Below are 17,431 nucleotides of genomic sequence, written 5' to 3'. Positions count from 1 at the left end.
TGTAAGTCTAAAATTTGACGAATACACCTAATGCGGCGGCGTCTTTGATATGTTTTAATCACAGCGGAGAGTTGTTTATAATATTTCTTTGGAACGAATTTCTAGAAAGGTATTTTTATTTATCTTTTTGTTTATTTTCTAAAATTCTTAAGAAATTCATTTTGGAAATAAACTAGTTTGTTCAGCAGGGTGAATTAGTTTATAATAAAAAGATAGAAATAGTAAAGTAAGAGATGAATCTAAATAAATTAGAAAAGTTATTATATAAGTAGTAATAAGTTAATTATTATATAAGTTGGTTGAATCTAGTGTAAGTGTTTAAATAAATTAGGTAAGTGAAAGTGTATATAAATGTACCCCACAGTTGAAAAACCAGTTTAAATCAATTAGGGAATAAGACTAACATTACAGTTTTGTGGAAATAATCCACGAGAACATTCCAAGTATTTCAAACTACTTGAAGTTGATGATTTGCTGATCTTCATTAAATCTTTTGCTACGAATATGTAAGTAGAATTAAAATAAATAATCATTTTAGTTACTATTCCTATATTACAAATATAAGAACCAATTTTAGTTAAATCAATCAATTTTCTTTTTCATTACGTAATTGTTGGAAATGTAGGCAAAATGAGCCAGTTACATTTAGTAATATTCTAGTTGCAATGGAAACAATTTCTTCTATACCTTTTCAAGATGAAATCTATTATTTTGTAATTTAGAACATGCCTTACAATCTGGATAGATTATAAAAGTTCAGCGTATACATTTAATTGACGTACTCGAAATTTATTTTATGTAACAAGAGAATTTTCAATTTATTATAGATTAATTGTCGATTTTAATGGTTCTAAATAATGACGTGTAACATACTTAAATAACAAGTAGATCGTGAGTGTACGATATTTTCTGTTCTACTTTTTGATAGACAATATCTATAATTAATTTTGGGTAGGTAGTTGAACTATAAAGTGTTTCCAATATTTTATTAAATCGGGCAATCGATTCTCAACACACTATTGTATACGTAGGAATTAGGTAAACTCAATAAATTCATATGAATAAGTTCATAAGAAATCAATTGTTTCTAATCTAATCACACAGAACTTTTACTCAGTAAATCTATATTCTTATTTGATGTAATTAATGAAACCACATCAACATATGCAATGTTAATTTGATGTAAAACAAGTTAAAAAATTTGAGTTTTAGAACATATGACATTTGTAATGGAATCAAAAAAATTTTCGTCAATCTAAAACTGTTGTGAACAAATACTAAAACAATATACTGAAAGACGGGATCATATGGAAATATTTATAAATTTGAAATATTCAAGGGGTTAGGTGGGTCTTAAAAACTCAAATTGATTGATTGTTATTACAATATATTCAAAATATTCTCCTGAAATTTCAAATTGAGCCGAGAAAAATTCTGGAAGTTAGATCCTTTGGAAGTTCTTCCAAAGCGATTCGTAGGCATGTTATAAAGTACATGAGTGCGTACATTAGTGCATCACTTCGCGGCCTAAAGGTGACACATTATGGAACTTTCGTCTGCGGGACTACAATGGTCCCGTTTGATAATGCGAGCTGCGTGAACTTCGTGGAAATTCGAGAAAATAAAAAAATAAGGTACACAAAAGATTCTTTTCTCTTAACGTTATTTGAGTTATAAGTATCAGCGTCAAACCATTGGCAGAGGCAAGTCTCCGGCAGCCGCGAAAAAAGTGATCTGAAAACTCACCTGAAAACTTAGATAAGGTACACGCGAGATTCTTTTTTCTATTTCTTTCTTAGGTTATCAACAGCAGCGGGAAATCCATGGCAGACGTTTTCTCTGTAGCCGAGTCGTCGGCAGACGTGAAAATGGGACGTCGGTACACTCACCTCACAAATATCATGACTTACACGCGAAATATTTTTTGAATCTCATCAGCAGGTAAAAATGACCGATATTTTTTGGCTTCCAAAGTCCCTGGTTGTCGAAAAAGAAAATTGCTTTCATCGACCCGTTAGTTCTTACTATTTGATATTTACACTTATATGCTCATAATGCGCATTTCGGCGAATTATCCCAAATTAAAAAAAAATATATCGCAATAGGATGAAGAGACGAGTAGAAAATGCTTATTTGACATTTAACATTAAACTGTAAGAACTAACCAAGTACACTAACTGAGCGACGAAAGCAATTTTCTTTTTCGACAACCAGGGACTTTGGGAGCGGGAAAACGTCTGTCAGTTTTACCTGCTAGTTATGACCTACAGATGAGATAAGATAAAGAATTTCGCCTGTAGGATTTTTCCTTATGGCATTTTTGAGGTGAGTTTTCCGGCGACCCATTTTCGACTCGACTACAGAGAAAACGTCTGCCATAGCTTTCCCGTTGCTGTTGATGAACTAAGAAATAAATAGAAAAAAGTATCTCGCGTGTACCTTATCTAATTTTTCAGGTGAGTTTTCAGATCACTTTTTCGCGGCTGCCGGAAACTTGAGGGCAGAAAAAACGTCTGCCAATGATTTGACGCTGATACTTACGACTGAAATAACGTTAAGTGAAAAGAATTTTGTATGTACCCCATTTTTTTATTTCCTCGAATTTCCACCAAGCTCACGCGGCTCGCATTTTCTAACGGGGCCGATCTGGTCCAGCAGACGAAAAGTTCCATAATGTGTCACCAGTTATGCACTAACCTTTCATATACTTTATACAATGCTTTTTTTGTAGGTAGCTCTTGGACTAATAGCTACTGTTGTTCGGCCTGTTGCACTTTCTTTTACAATTCACGGGCAACTCTGATTAGTTTTTGGAGTTTACTCCTTAAGAATCGATTTGCATATATAAGGGGCCCGGTATGAGAAAAATGTGAGGAGTAAAATCTATGGATAAATGACCTCGTTACGTTTTTGGTGCGCACCCTATGATGCGCAACTTTCTAATTTGTCAGTGTCGACATACTTATATTGCTGTTTTTATTATAAATATCAATAATTAATATTGTTATTGTGAAGTTTTAATTTTTATCATTGTGTTCCGCTAAAGTTAACTGAAAGTATTTTCAAATAACTATGGCAGAAAGAGGTGTAGCTGATATTGCCGGAACATCTAACAAACACGTGGTTGCAAGGTACGTTATAATTCATGTATTATATGTATGAGCATGTGCAATTTGTATTTATTAAATATTTTAATAATTATCGATGTAGTCCATATAAATATATATTTGAAAACAACTCATAAAATTAGATAATCAACCCAATATGAATTATCGAGCGCATCCACATAAAATAGAAAATTTCTAACCTAACCAAAAATTAATTTTTTTGTCGATGTCTATAAATTCTTCCACGTTATTATGATTTGTTTTATAAATAATTTTTAAATATTAACAACTGTAGTCAATAATTCGATAATATTATCAGAAAAATCGACAATATTTTTTCATTATAATAATGTTTTTATATAATTTTTTTTTTCGAAAAGTTATTTTTTAGCTTATTTAAATAATTTTCATGTACTATTTATTATTGTATGTAAAAGATTTAGTAACATAATTATCTTTTTATAACCATTTTTGTTAATTATTACGATAATATTATATTTAAAATAAAAAATTAATTATAATAATTTAAAAGAAATGTTTATAAAAACCTTTTTTTATCAATTTTCTTAAAGTCGGTTAAAATTTTTATAATTATGCATTTATAAATTTTCAAATTTTTTTTTATACTTTTTGACTAGGAAAAAATCTAAATCTCCAAAAACTCCAGCCGAGAGACAGCGAGCTTACAGATTAAAAAAAAATTAATGAAGGAAGCCCAAAATATTCTGGCAATCAACCAATCTTTTTTAAGTTAAATAAACTCTTTTTGCGTCTGGTTAGACTATCGAACTTAAGGAGTAAACTCCAGTCGTGCGTCGGAGCTGACACACACACACACACACAATTTTTTTTTAATATTTTAGTTGATCGTTGCTTCTTGAGTCAATAGGTTAATTTGAGGTTCATAGTAAATTTTTACTATAAGTGTTTATTAATTTTTTATTCATAAAATGTTAGAAAAGTTACAAGATCCGATCAAAAAACTGTCGAGAGAGAGAGAAATGCTTTATTGCGAAAAAATTGTTACAATTAGTAGACAAAAGCTTGTAAAAACTAAAAAACGAACATAAAATAACTAAATAAAGAAAAGATAAAAATAGTCGTAGTGAACAGACCGAAATAAAAAGTAATCGAAGAATTTGAATAAATTATTTGATTTAGTTAAGTGATAGTGATAAGTGAATTATATTATAAGATTAAATAAATTAAGAACAGTGTTTATGAATTAACCCCACGATTACAATTCGTATAAATAAATAAGAAAAACATTATAATAATGAAGTGAAGTAGCAAGTTGAAATTTCACGTGAAGCTTTTTGAGACTGATATATCCATGAATATTTTACGAACGCGCTCTATTTACTTTATGAGGTGAGGAAATCATGGAATGCCCTACGTACATCTAGATATTCTTCAGAATCATCTGCATTTATTTAATGCTTCAGTTCTGAACACGAAAAGAAAGGAGCATGAACTCGATTAGAAAGCTTATCAAAAATTAATTTTGCGTGTGAATGTTTATAAACAACCGTCTACTCTTATAATGTGCCAATCAATGGAATGAGAGATGAGATAAAAAAAGTTTCCAATAGTATGAAAACGTTGAGGTACGGAGCAAATTATGTTGTAATAAAGAAGATTGTGGTAGAATAGGAAATATCAGTTTATATTTCCAGGTACGCAGCTTGTCGTTGCACCATTTTTAAAATACCTATTTTAGATAATTTCAGTTATCGATGGAATTATTGACATTCGGCACGCTAAAACTCTAACATTATTTTTTTATCAGGTGCGGGTACAGAAATAAATTACTTACCTACGGGCTACAACGGGACCTGTGACATTGTTAGACGATGCATTAGTTCGTAGCCTGAATTTCGTTTCCGATGTGATCGGTACTGGAATTCCTGACCTCATTTCTTTATGCCAGATACCACTTTTCGTGGAGGAACCTGAAGCAAAAGTAAAAAAATATACGTAATACTGTATATTACAAAAACGTGAAACAAATACGTAAAATTTTGATGTTATATTGTAACGTTATTAACCAAACCATAAGAAACAGAATATTTTTCCGTAATTATACAAAAATACATATGGAAAAAGTTTGATTCTGGAATAGTAAAAAAATATGTGGGCACGATTAAGGTACCAAATGATCCTTCAAACTTTTGAACCAACGTTCGCGTTCCACCGTTGGCTGATAGCTGGAAAGAAGGCTGGATGCAATGCTGGAGAGGAATACATAGTAAGTGCGAGCTGCCGATATTGGTGTCGCGTTTGAAAGTTTCCATAAACTCGATCGTTTACCAGAATAGAACAGCTAAAGAGAAAAATGGATGTTAGAACAATCGCCGTTGCCGCAACTTTAGTTGTACTATCTTATACTAAATTATTATCACGTGCACAGAAACCAAAAAAGAGACCTGTAAAGAGATGATGGATGTTATCGTTCAACTAAAGCAGACAACGATAAGGTCAAGTTTACAGATTAGAAAATATGACAACTCTATTGTAGATTTCTCGCAGTGTATTTACATACATTTCCATTTGCTACATGCAATGACCCAGACATTCTTCGTGATCTGAAGAATGAACCAAACTCAAAAGAGCGGTTAACAGTTACTGTCAGTCACTCATAACTAGTGGTGATTCCTTTACTAGCCTTATAAGCCTCATAGTACCCAATGTTAGTGAGGCTCTTATAAATACGCTGAAACAGGAAATACATATAATTATGTTAAAAATTCACCGTTCTTTCAAAGAGATTGGGTAGCAAATAATCAGTGTTAAATCCCCATTAAGCGAAAGAGCTTGTCAATTTTATTTGCCTTTCAACAAGCTAATTCAAATAGTTTTAGCTCCCCTTAAATTAAGATAATGAAGTCGTGAGAAAATAATGGATGGAAGGCTTTTTTTAATAAGAATAGGGATTTGTACATAAGTAAATCCGAGGCAACTTCAAATGCATGTATTACGGGGTTTTGCAGAAGTGGCATAATTCTTAAATTTCTTAATCGAAAGTATTGATAAGTATAAACTTACAGCAGGTGGAATATACAATGTGAATTGAACGGAAATTACAGTAAATCCCAACGGTTCTTCGAGAATTATAGTTGAAATCATCAATACTAAAATTAAAAAAATACTAAAAACTAAAAAACTACATCAGGCTAATTTAAATGAAATAATTTCAAGTGGAAGTGTTGGATTGAGTGATAGTGGAGTGATAGATATGGATCTGTTTTTTTCTTTTAGTTTAGGAAGTTTATCCGAAGTTCCAGGAGTCCAAAACATTCAACGGTTTTACTTTTGTAAGTAAGATGTGATCAATTTTGCAGGAGATAATGGTCTGATACTGTTATATTTAAAAAACTTGTGAGTATATAAAACCTCTGAGTGCATATTAGGAAGATGAGGTGAGGAAATTACTCCTAACAAATTCTGGTCATGAGGTAAGAATGCAGCAAATTACTCCTGTATTTAATGGGCAGTTTAAAAAATCACTATCCTTTAACCCGATATATAAGATGTCACGAATGGGTTCATAATTTATGTGCAGGTGCTGGAAACAAAGATGATAAAGCAGTAATTATGTGTAAGAACTGCAAGTAATATTTTCCCTATAACTACAACACCTTATTTGCGTGGGGCCAAAGTTGATAAATTACATATTTATATTTAATGTTTGGTTTATCTGTTATGTATACCTTTTCATAAGTGATAATAAAAGGTGGTCCAACTATAATGCACGATGTTAATTGTGAGTCGCACCTTAACGTCAAGTTTTTTGACCAACTTAATTTGACATTTCTTTGTTTCAGTTGTTTGACAAATTCAACCATGGAGAGGTTGAATTTGAACAAGATTGTTGAAACCTTTTACGGAAATAGGCGTTCAGATTAAAATGCATTTCGTGATTTTTTTGGTCAGCATAATCGACTGAATGTGTCCACAATCGGGTGAATTGTGCGCAAATTTCAGCAAACCGGGTCTGTAGGAAATGTGAAAACACCTGTGAATGCTCGCCCCGTTCATTCTGCGGAAAACTTTGCTGTTGTTCGCGATAGTGTGGCAGAAGAGCCGTCAACCTTGACTCGTCGTCTTGCCCAACAATTAAACATCTCACTGATGCGAATTTTGAATAAAGATTTGAATTTACATGCTTACAAGGATCAATTGACTGAAGCGTCGTCAATACGCCGAATGGTTGATTAAACAGACAGAAGTGAATAGTGACTTTACAAAGAAAATCATCTTCAGCAACGAGGCACACTTTCACCTCAGTGGATTCGTTATCAAGCAGAATTGCCTCATTTGGGCATATGAGAATCCACGAGTGTTTGCTGAAAAGTCGATGCATCCACAAAGAGTGACTGTTTGGTGCGGTTTACGGACTGGCGGCGTCATCGAGCCGTACTTCTTCGAAAATGAGGTCGGCCAAGCATTTACCGTGAATGGTGTTCGCTATCGCGAGATGATAACGGACTTCTTGTGGCCAGAAACTGAGGTTATGGATCTGGACGATATGTGGTTCCGTTGCCACACAGCCAACGAAACAATGGCATGTTGTCTCACGTCGTGGCGATGTTAATTGGCCGCCACGATCATGTGATTTGACACCGTTGGAGTTCTTTCTTGGTGGATAATTGAAAGAAAAAGTGTACGTCAATAAGCGAAGAACAATTCAAGAGCTAAAGGATGAGATAATTCAGTACATTGTGACATTGAACCTCAATTATGTCTCAGAATCGTTGAAAATATGAACCATCGGATAGAGGTATGTTAGCGAAGCCGTGGCGAGCAATTGGCCGATATTTTCTTCCACATATAATTCTCATAGATCCTTCTATCGTTATAGAAAATATTAAAATAATTCTCTGAAAACTTTTTGTTTTATTTACAATTAACATCGGGCATTTTAGTTGGACCACCCTTGTTAATAAAATAATTGATAAAAAGTTATTACTTTTATGATACTTTAATTCTATAATCGAAGCTGTAAACGTTTAATTTTTTCTTTAACCTTAGATCCACCATTTTGCACGGCTGTACTATACTTAACTCATATAGTGCTGATAAATTAATAAAATATTATATTCACATTCTTTTATCAATTTACTAATAATAATTAGTATATATACATCAAATTAGTTCGAATTATTTTCGTTATTGTGCGTTTACTCAAGTTATATTTGAAGAATTTTATTTGGGCTTTCCACTTTTACAATTTTTATTATAAGTTTAAAATCATTTATCATATATTTTGATGTAACCGCTTTTATATTCATTTAGTATTATTCATTTAATAAGTTTGATATTTTTATTTCAAATTCAAGTTCTTTATTCACTAAAAGCACTTCACCAGAAAAAGTTGATAACCACAGTATTTAATCAATAGAACAAATAAAAATTATTCGATAAAATAATCGTCTCAATCAGCCTAAGTGCTCAACACATACAAAAGACAGAAAAATTTTTCGTTTGTGTACTCAGAAGAACCGAATAATAACAGTGTACTGGAACTCCAAATTATAATAACAATCCAATCTATTAAACCGTGTTTATACTTTCATTCAATGAACCTTCATATAAAACTGTCGTCTATTTACTAACCTGTTGAAGTCGACGAAGACCTACTCGATAGAGAATAAGAATAGGGCTCATGATTTTCCCTCTCCCTAACGAATAATTGTTCGGATGAGAAGCTTTTCCTGACACCCTCTCGGTAACTAAAATTATTTTGGGAGGGAACAATATTTTGTAGTGTTGTGGATGCTGGAACAGGATGCGCAGCTTGTTTTTGATTCGGTTTCGGTGGCGAGAAGGATCTGCCTCTATCGTATCGACGATAGCCACGAACATTCTCAGTTACCGCCTCCGGTTGAAGTATGTATACAGGTCGTAATATGGACGAATTTCCTGAAATTCATTTAATAATTCAAAAGTCAAAAATTTTTATATATACCGTATGTTATATAATATAAATTTTCCGGAAAAATTCCATCTCTTCAATTTAATTCAAAATAACTTAGAATCTCGTTGTTATAGAGAACAAAGATTTTATAACGTTTCAATTTTAATATGCCATTTCAATTTTCGTAAAATTTTAACTTAGTTATGGCGTATTAAATATTATTAGAATATCGTTTACAGAGTAGAAGGCACTTTCCAGTAAGTACGCCCTCAAATTATTGCGGAATGCGGAAAAAGTTGATATCGATTTAATTTCAATTGGCAAGTGATTGTGCATTTTTTTGCATTGTAAAATATTGAGCCCTGAACTAACTCTGAACGTGGAGTAGGTAGGTAAAGGTCGTGTTCCGCGTTGGATAGCTCTGCAACGATCTTCCTGAAATTGTAAATGTAAATAAGAGAGACCACGTTTAAACCTTCCAAAAAATGCTTACAGCTTTGACGAATACCCAGTCAAATAGATTGGAGGAATGTGGAAAAGACTGGTTGGCTCACCGATTTTGAGTTTCCCACGTGACCATCAGTCGAGCACTAACGAAAAAAAAGAGTTAAACATGGGAAACGGAAGAAATGTCCAAAATATAGTGACGATCAGTTGCGCAAAAAACCTGATATGCATTAAGAAGATGCCACTTCCAGAGAACAGAATTGTGATCTTAGATGACGAAATGATGGATTTTACACGGTGACATAAAAAATTGTCCCAATGACGTTAAATATGAATCCAAAAAGTTTTGGTTTGGTGTACCATATCCGAAGCAGGTATTTCACGTCCTTTGTAGAGAGATATAGAGATATACATCATGCCAATAATATTTCAACCGGATCTAGCCCCTTGTTCCTACGGCAGTTTAACCAGAGATTTGTGAAGCATTGTACTGAAATAAGTTAATCCCCTAAATGCCTAAATCCCTATGCTCGCCGCATTGAAGAATTTCGGACGATATTAAGTAGAAAAGTATGTGATTAGAATTGGGAAGCCAAGAATGAGCTGCAGGAACTTCTCAAAATTTTGATCATATCGTCTATCAAACTACAAATCTTACTCTGTCGATTGCACTCAATTCAAAATTGATAATACCAGTAACCAACAACCCTATAATGGCTTCATTCGCTGATGATGTAGCCGTCTTAGCTACAAACGACGGCGCACTAACAGCTACTTGAAGATTTATAAAATCGCAACGACCTGCTTAATGAGTGGTACATCAAATGGCGAACCAAGATTAACCCAACAAAATCTGTACCTTCACCTTCACCATGCGTCATAATATATGCCCTCCAGTAACTATGAACAACTTACGAATACCCGTAGCTACTGAAACCAAATACCTCTGCCTTCATCTAGATCAGCGACTTAGCTGAAAAAAAACACATTTAGGATGAAAGAAGACAAGGCTCGTCAAATGTACTGTCTCCTCGGACGAAAATCAAAATTGTGAATCACCAACAATTTGCTAATATACAATCAATCTTAAAGTCGATTTGGCTGTACGGGATTTAACTCTGCTAAACCTACTGCGTTCAATATAATACAAAGGTTTCAATCCAAAACACTAAGAAACCTGACGGATGCTGCGTGGTATGTCAGTAATCATACCGTCCACACTGATTTCTATGTCTACGTCAAAAATGAGATTCAGCGTATGGCCGTAACATACAATCAACAGATGGAAAACTATGACGACTAGATAATAGAAGAACTATCCACTAACGGTCCATGCACTAGGTGGGTACGTAGAACTTGGCCCCAAGACCTAATACAATTTTGAAAAATAGTATATAGTATGTTTCTGAAGAAACCAGCCATAGGACTTCCCATATTACCATGTTAACTTCGGGTCGCCTACCATCCCGCTCCGGGGGGGCGGTCGACCACCGACCTTTTCGGGTCAGTCTTTCTACCTGTATTTTATTGTTGATATATTATATAATAATTTTTTCGTTCATCATTTTTATCTTCTTAATGTTATTTCATTAAACGCTATGATATTACATTTATTTTGGTTTTTGAATGAAAAAATCTTTAACAAATGACAGGTCTGATTATTAGCTGTTTTTTGTTGTTGTTTAAAAATCGTTCTTGGGTACCTAGCGCCCTAAGAATTTTTTTTTTATTTAAAGTGTCCTGGTCCTCTTAACCAAAAATTATGTTTAAAATTGTTATCGAAAAGCTTTGATTTCAAAAATTATTATTTATTTTAATGTTCTTCATTTGGTGTTTAATAAAAATTTTGTCATAAAATACTATTAGTAAATTAGTTCATTTACAATCCCTTAAAATAATGAATACCACTTATCTCTCTGATCGAATATTAAAATAAATTGTTGTTATAAAATTATAAAGTTTAAATTAGATAAAGCAAAAAAACATAAAAAATTAACAAAATGAAAATTCAGTCAAGTAGCGTCAAACAGTTTCAAGCTATTAATCAGACCAGTTAAAGTTTTTCGATTTTTTTCTTTCAAAAATCAAAATAAATTTAATTTCATAGCGTTTAATAAATAGCATTGAGAAGATAAAAAATTATGGACAAAAAAAATTATTATTTAATGTACCAACAATAAAATTCAGGTAGAAAGACTGACCCGTAAAGGTCGGCGATCGAAAATCTAAACACAATGATTTTGTAGATACTTCAAGATAAATTTTGATAGTATCTAACTATCAATAAAAAAAAATTGTGCTCGAAAAGTTTTGTTTAAATTATGCGCTTCAAAAAATTAATGCTAACATCCAAAAATTTGTATAAAAATATTAATTGAAACATATTGTTTTATTTTTACTCCTTTTCCAATAATACGATGTTTTTCTTATTAATAACTCAAATATTATTCAAAATAACACCCAATAATTTTCATTTTCATGTTTCCGTTTTCCGTTTAATGACTCACATGATAAGTGAAATTTGATTATTAGAATGTCGTCATAACTTAATTATTATATAGTCTTAGATATAACGAACTATTCTACTTTGTTAAATATACGTATTCTGTTGGCTTAAAAAATTGAAAAACATGCATCAAAATAGAGGAAATTGATGAATTGTATTTGATTTGTACTCTTTTTTATATTAGTTTAATTTATGTATGTGCGTATAAAGAATTTACCTTTTGTGATATTATCTTTGACTCGTCCATTTCTGGGGAAGACTGAAGAATCAACTGCCCAGATTTGTTGATTTCCATTGGCACTTTCATCCTGCAATATTAAGTCACAATTTAATAACAGTTTTGTTAAAAATGACCTCTTAAACCCGATTTCATATTCGTGATTGACATACACATAATATAGCCCTATGACAATTTTCAATTAGAAAAAAAAAATACGCACCACCACAAAATTATTTAAAGAAACCGGCCTTAGTGCAAATAATCTGCAAAGCAGCATGTCAAAATGAGAATACGAAGCCGGCGTGAACCTCATGTAGTTGTATACACATTTTAGTTGAAAGAAAATTTATCTGATATTTTCACGTAGTGGGTTTTGATGGATCGATACATCAAGTTGCCAAGCGTCCTTTCGATGACATTGCATGATCAACAGTTTGTGACGTCAGGTCTAGTTTTACCGTTACTTCTTTTAATACGCACTAAAATAAGTACGCATGGTGTGAAACAGCAGCGGAATAATGGTATACTAGGTTTTCTTCAAGGTTAGTTTATGGAGATTTTTGCAGTATTAAAATAATTAATAGCACAGACATTCCACTATACAGTCAACAGAGTTTCGTAGAAATTAATTTAAAAAATTTTAAAAATAATTACTTGACACATAGTTTTAATAAAGATATTGCTACGAACTCGTTCACAACATGAACCGTGAAGCCGATCCTGTTCGATTATGTTAATGGAATCTAAAATATGGTGATCGCGCCGCTTACAAATTTCCAAGAACGGCAATATTTGAATTGCTATTACAACTTAATTACAATATGTTATTGCAATTTTCACAGATTCAATTTCTAGGAACGCTTTTTTGTTCACATTCTAGAACCGAATTATGGAGTAATCCGTTTTTTATATACGTGCGCTTTTTTATCAAGGAGTAAGTAAGTAAATGTGTGTTTGAATAAATGAATATGTCAAGAATTATATAAGTGTTTAGTAATAAATCTTAATGTATAATTTAGTGAATAATAAATATATTAGTGTACCTAAGGGAAGCGTATAAATTAACTAAGTAATTTAGTAATAAACGTTGTTTGAACAAAATCACCCCACCGGTAAAAACAGTTAGAATAAATGAGCAAAACATGACAATAATAAAAATAACAGTATAGATACAAAAAAATTATTTCATCCAAATGTCTTCCATCCAATTGTACGCACTGTTTGAAACAGAGTTTCGCGCTGCACTCTTCAGTAGTCCATAATAGATCACGAATTCTTTCTTTGAGGTAGCCCCATGAGAAAATCCATGAGAATTCAGTAGGGTGAGATTGCTGGTCACAAGATGTCACCAAAGACACTAATAAAAACACAAGTAAAAAGTTTCTTAAGCAAATTTACCGAAGCTCTTGCCTTGCATGGGATGCATCCTGTTGGAACCACCTATATGATCAGAAATATGGATGAGCTCGCAGGTTCGGCAAAAAGAAAGAAAAAAGGTCTCACTATTGACGACATTCGTCGCCTGGTTCTGCGCGTTTTCAAAAGAAATGTCCAATAATACAATTCGTGGATTAAGTGAACTAAATAGTTAATTTGGGGCGATGCATTGACTTTTGGTGTTTCAATCGAGAATTTCGGGATCTTTGATACTAGTGGCGGTAATGTTGCTTATAACATGGTCGTTTAAATGGAAATGACCTCCGTCGCTCCAAAAATAGAATAAACAGTGCAAAAACACTCTAATATCGTTTAAAAAAATGTTGATGTTGACGTAGACCAGAGTCATTTTATTCAAACTTTTCTTTTTACAAAATTTCAAAATCAGGCCTAAAGTCCCAATGAGGCTAGCTTTTTTCGTATCAAAAGTGTGAAAAGTATTTTCACATAAACTCTTTTCTACCAGCTCAATATTCTATGGGGTCCTTGCAGATCGACTAGGCCCTAACTGAGTAATGTACTGACCCCAATGGCAGCTATTTCTCCCCGCACCATAAAAGACTTTTCAAAACAATCGTATTTAAAAATATAAATCTGCCGCCATTTATCATGATAAAAGAGTAATTTTTCCTTTGCCAAACGGAGCGCCTCTTCTTATTTGCTTTTTCCAATCGGCTCAATAATTCATCATGGTATAGCTCTATAATCGTTTTGCTCTTCTCCAGGTATCCTTTATAGGTCATAACTAGTGATTACCAGAAAATGGGAATCATCACCTTTCTGGCCGATAAGACAATCTTCGCTTTCCTTGGAATACGTTGGGTAGTGAAATCCTTTGTTTCCAGTGTTCAATGTCTCGCGGTTGCGCTAGTTGTCGGGAGTGAGCAAACGTGGCACCCGTCGCGCTTACAGCTTCTAATGCCCAAATTTTCATACTGAACACGGAATCTTTCAAAATTCCTACTGCTTAAGGTACCTCGCGTACTTCAATCAGTGGTCTTCCAATGTGATATCGTAGATTTTCATCAAGTTATATTCCGTGGTAATCATTTTCGGGTCCGTGACTCATCAAAAACGTTGAAACTCAAAATTTTTGACATCATTTAAACGCTCTTTGATTGCTATTCCAGAAACAAGTCTCGAAGTATCGACCATTTTTCTAAAATCTGTGATAATCCCTGTTTCCATACGCGTTTCAATCCAGTTTTGAAATTACGACAGTAGTCGTCTATGAGAATGTACCAACCGATAATTATTTTCTCTTGAGATACTGATGTCATGGGTCGGTGAGGCTAAGTAATCATCAGACTCCTCTCGTGTATATTGAGTTCAGCTAGAACTGTTACATTGTCCAATTTCCATCAACTCTCGACGTCACTACCCACCAGTTTTACTAATTCTCGTGCTCTGCAATTTTTCACTATTTAGGGCACATTTTTTGAAAGCTTTTTTATAAATATAGTTTTACCATCCATGTAACGAAACGCTCATATAAAAAACTACTACCTTAATATATGAGGAAAATGTTGAAAAACTGTCCTAGTACAGAAATTCAATTCATTATCACTTAATAATCAATTGCTTTGTTGATTTCTCAATGGATTAATTTATTGTCATAAAAAATAAGCACGTGTGTGACCTTTCAAGTCAATAGATTAATTGGAAGTTGTTTCAATATTGATTGTTAAGTTACTTGAGACAAGAAGCGTGAGTGAAGAAGAGCTATGGGACAAATCCCGTAATTAATAAGGTAACCATATTGGTTGGAGAATTTTTAAGATGAAAAACATAAATCATAAAGTGAATAAAACCCAAAAAGGTAGGTAATAATAAGCTCCTTACCTTAATTGATGACTGAGCCGATCCGATTCTTTTTTCATCTACATCGTGTCGAGAGTTACGTCTCCAATAATTTACTGAATTATTTGATGAGGATGCTGAAGATGATACAGAATGATTATCGTTCGAAATACTACCAGATAACCATTCTACTTCACTGGGGTCTTTAGGAGTGGAATAACGAACAGTACCATTTAGTTCAACTGTTGGTAACTGGCGACGGGACAATCTAAAAAATTTTCAACACATTTTTTATTAGGAGTTATTAGATATTTTTGTGGTGGAACCTCCTATAAATACTGCTCTAATTTTTCTTTCAAAAACCCGACCGTTAATAATTAAATGAAACTAGAAATAACGAATCATTTTCTGTTACTTTTCGTGGCTTTTCCGCTGGGTCCTACCTACAAATTTTGTTACCAACATATATCGCCGCATTTTTAATAAAAAATAATATTCACAGCTAAAGCGCAGTTCCAGAATACCAACACCAGCTAATAGACGCTGGAATAATCATTCTCGTAGAAAATCAACATCCTATCCCATGATGTGAATCAATTAGTAATTAAATTAAGGTCTCTCTAAATCTCTCAAAAACTCAGTTGGTGAGGATATTCTCTGAACAGAACTCCACCAAAGTGCTTCATTAAAGCATTTCTTCTTCACCCTTGTTAAACTAATCATTATAAATTATGGACTACGAAAGGAAGAGTTCACAAACAATTCCCTCATACTCAATTATATCAATAACTATGAATTATTGTATCGGAAAACTATCAAAAATATTACAACAATCTCATTTCTAGAGCTAAAAATTCCTCGAAAGAAACTGTCTGTTATCAATGATTTGAGGACCAAAACACGTTCATCAAGCACGAGTGATCTCGACCCAGACGAACTTAACAATTATTTCGTGAAAGTTAGTAAGAATATTAGCTCCAAAATATCTCCAAATCGTGATGCTTTTTCTTTCCTCAACTGAGAGACCCATCTTCAATGATAAAAAATTATTCCATCAGCTACCTTCAGAATTAAAAGTTCAAAGATTGACAAAAGCATTTCTGGTTGGAAAACCTTATTATTATGTAGCAAAATTCTTCTATAAATTGCCATAATTCAATTAAGTGTGTCGCTTTGTCCTTAAAATTGAAAAAATTTCTGACAATAAAGCTTATCTCTCTCTACTGTAGTAATGGTACAAAATTTTGAATGATGAATCATATAAATACTAGTAAATAAAAAACTAGAAACAATTGAACGACTGTTCATTCTCACTTTGCTCCAAAATTTTTTTAATACAAAATCTACTAAAAATGCTTTTGATTTATTTTTAGTTATCGTATTTTCCAATAATTTTGGCACAAAATATTTAGAAATCTTCAAAGAAACTCTTCTTATTTGCCATAATCAACGGTTTAGTAACTAAAAATTTCTTAGACCACTCATCATGTCAAAGATATGTCCCTCGGGCCACTTCCGGCCCCTGAGCCGTAACAATAAGGCCCGCGATCGCAATTTGTCAAAGAAAACAGAATCAAGTTCTTTAGAGCTTTTAGACTTCATTCGATTCCTCTACGGATGTTTTAAATACTCGTACTCTCAAGTCTACGAATATTTATAAATAATTTCAATGGCAATTCTATTATTTTTGTTTGTATTTTATACAGATATTTAAAGAGTTTGGGTAATTACCTGGATTTAAAAAAGCAAGTAGCACGTATGTTTGGTAGCATCTATTTATGTAAGCAGATGTTTTTCGTCATGATAATAAATAAGAACAAACATCGCACAAGCCTTACGATGAGCATCTCCAATCAATTCTTAGAATAATTACAACGAATATCATACCTGACATCAATGAGCTTGTCAAAAATAAGAGAAGTCAGTTATCTGGATCCTCGAGCTCAACATAATTACCCACCATCTTTTATAACTTTGATATTATTGCTAACAACCGT

The 17,431-nt window shown here is 32.9% G+C and overlaps 1 protein-coding gene across 1 annotated transcript in view; it reads right to left on the bottom strand.

Annotated features, from left to right (window-relative positions):
• Positions 1-17,431, bottom strand: part of LOC130448552 (uncharacterized) — a 57,933-nt gene that overhangs the window by 21,680 nt on the left and 18,822 nt on the right. The window contains exons 8-13 of the mRNA XM_056785966.1: positions 15,477-15,702; positions 15,328-15,356; positions 12,418-12,505; positions 12,195-12,285; positions 8,724-9,029; positions 4,924-5,059 (exon numbers count right to left, since the gene is read on the bottom strand). Coding sequence (XP_056641944.1) covers positions 4,924-5,059; positions 8,724-9,029; positions 12,195-12,285; positions 12,418-12,505; positions 15,328-15,356; positions 15,477-15,702 — 876 coding nt within the window. The remainder of the gene's footprint in view (positions 1-4,923; positions 5,060-8,723; positions 9,030-12,194; positions 12,286-12,417; positions 12,506-15,327; positions 15,357-15,476; positions 15,703-17,431) is intronic.

Source organism: Diorhabda sublineata, chromosome 9 (assembly GCF_026230105.1).
Source record: "Diorhabda sublineata isolate icDioSubl1.1 chromosome 9, icDioSubl1.1, whole genome shotgun sequence".
In the NCBI taxonomy this organism is placed as follows: Eukaryota; Metazoa; Arthropoda; class Insecta; order Coleoptera; family Chrysomelidae; genus Diorhabda; species Diorhabda sublineata.
The sequence above is the reverse complement of the archived record's forward strand: the minus strand, read 5'-3'. Positions and strand labels throughout refer to the sequence as shown.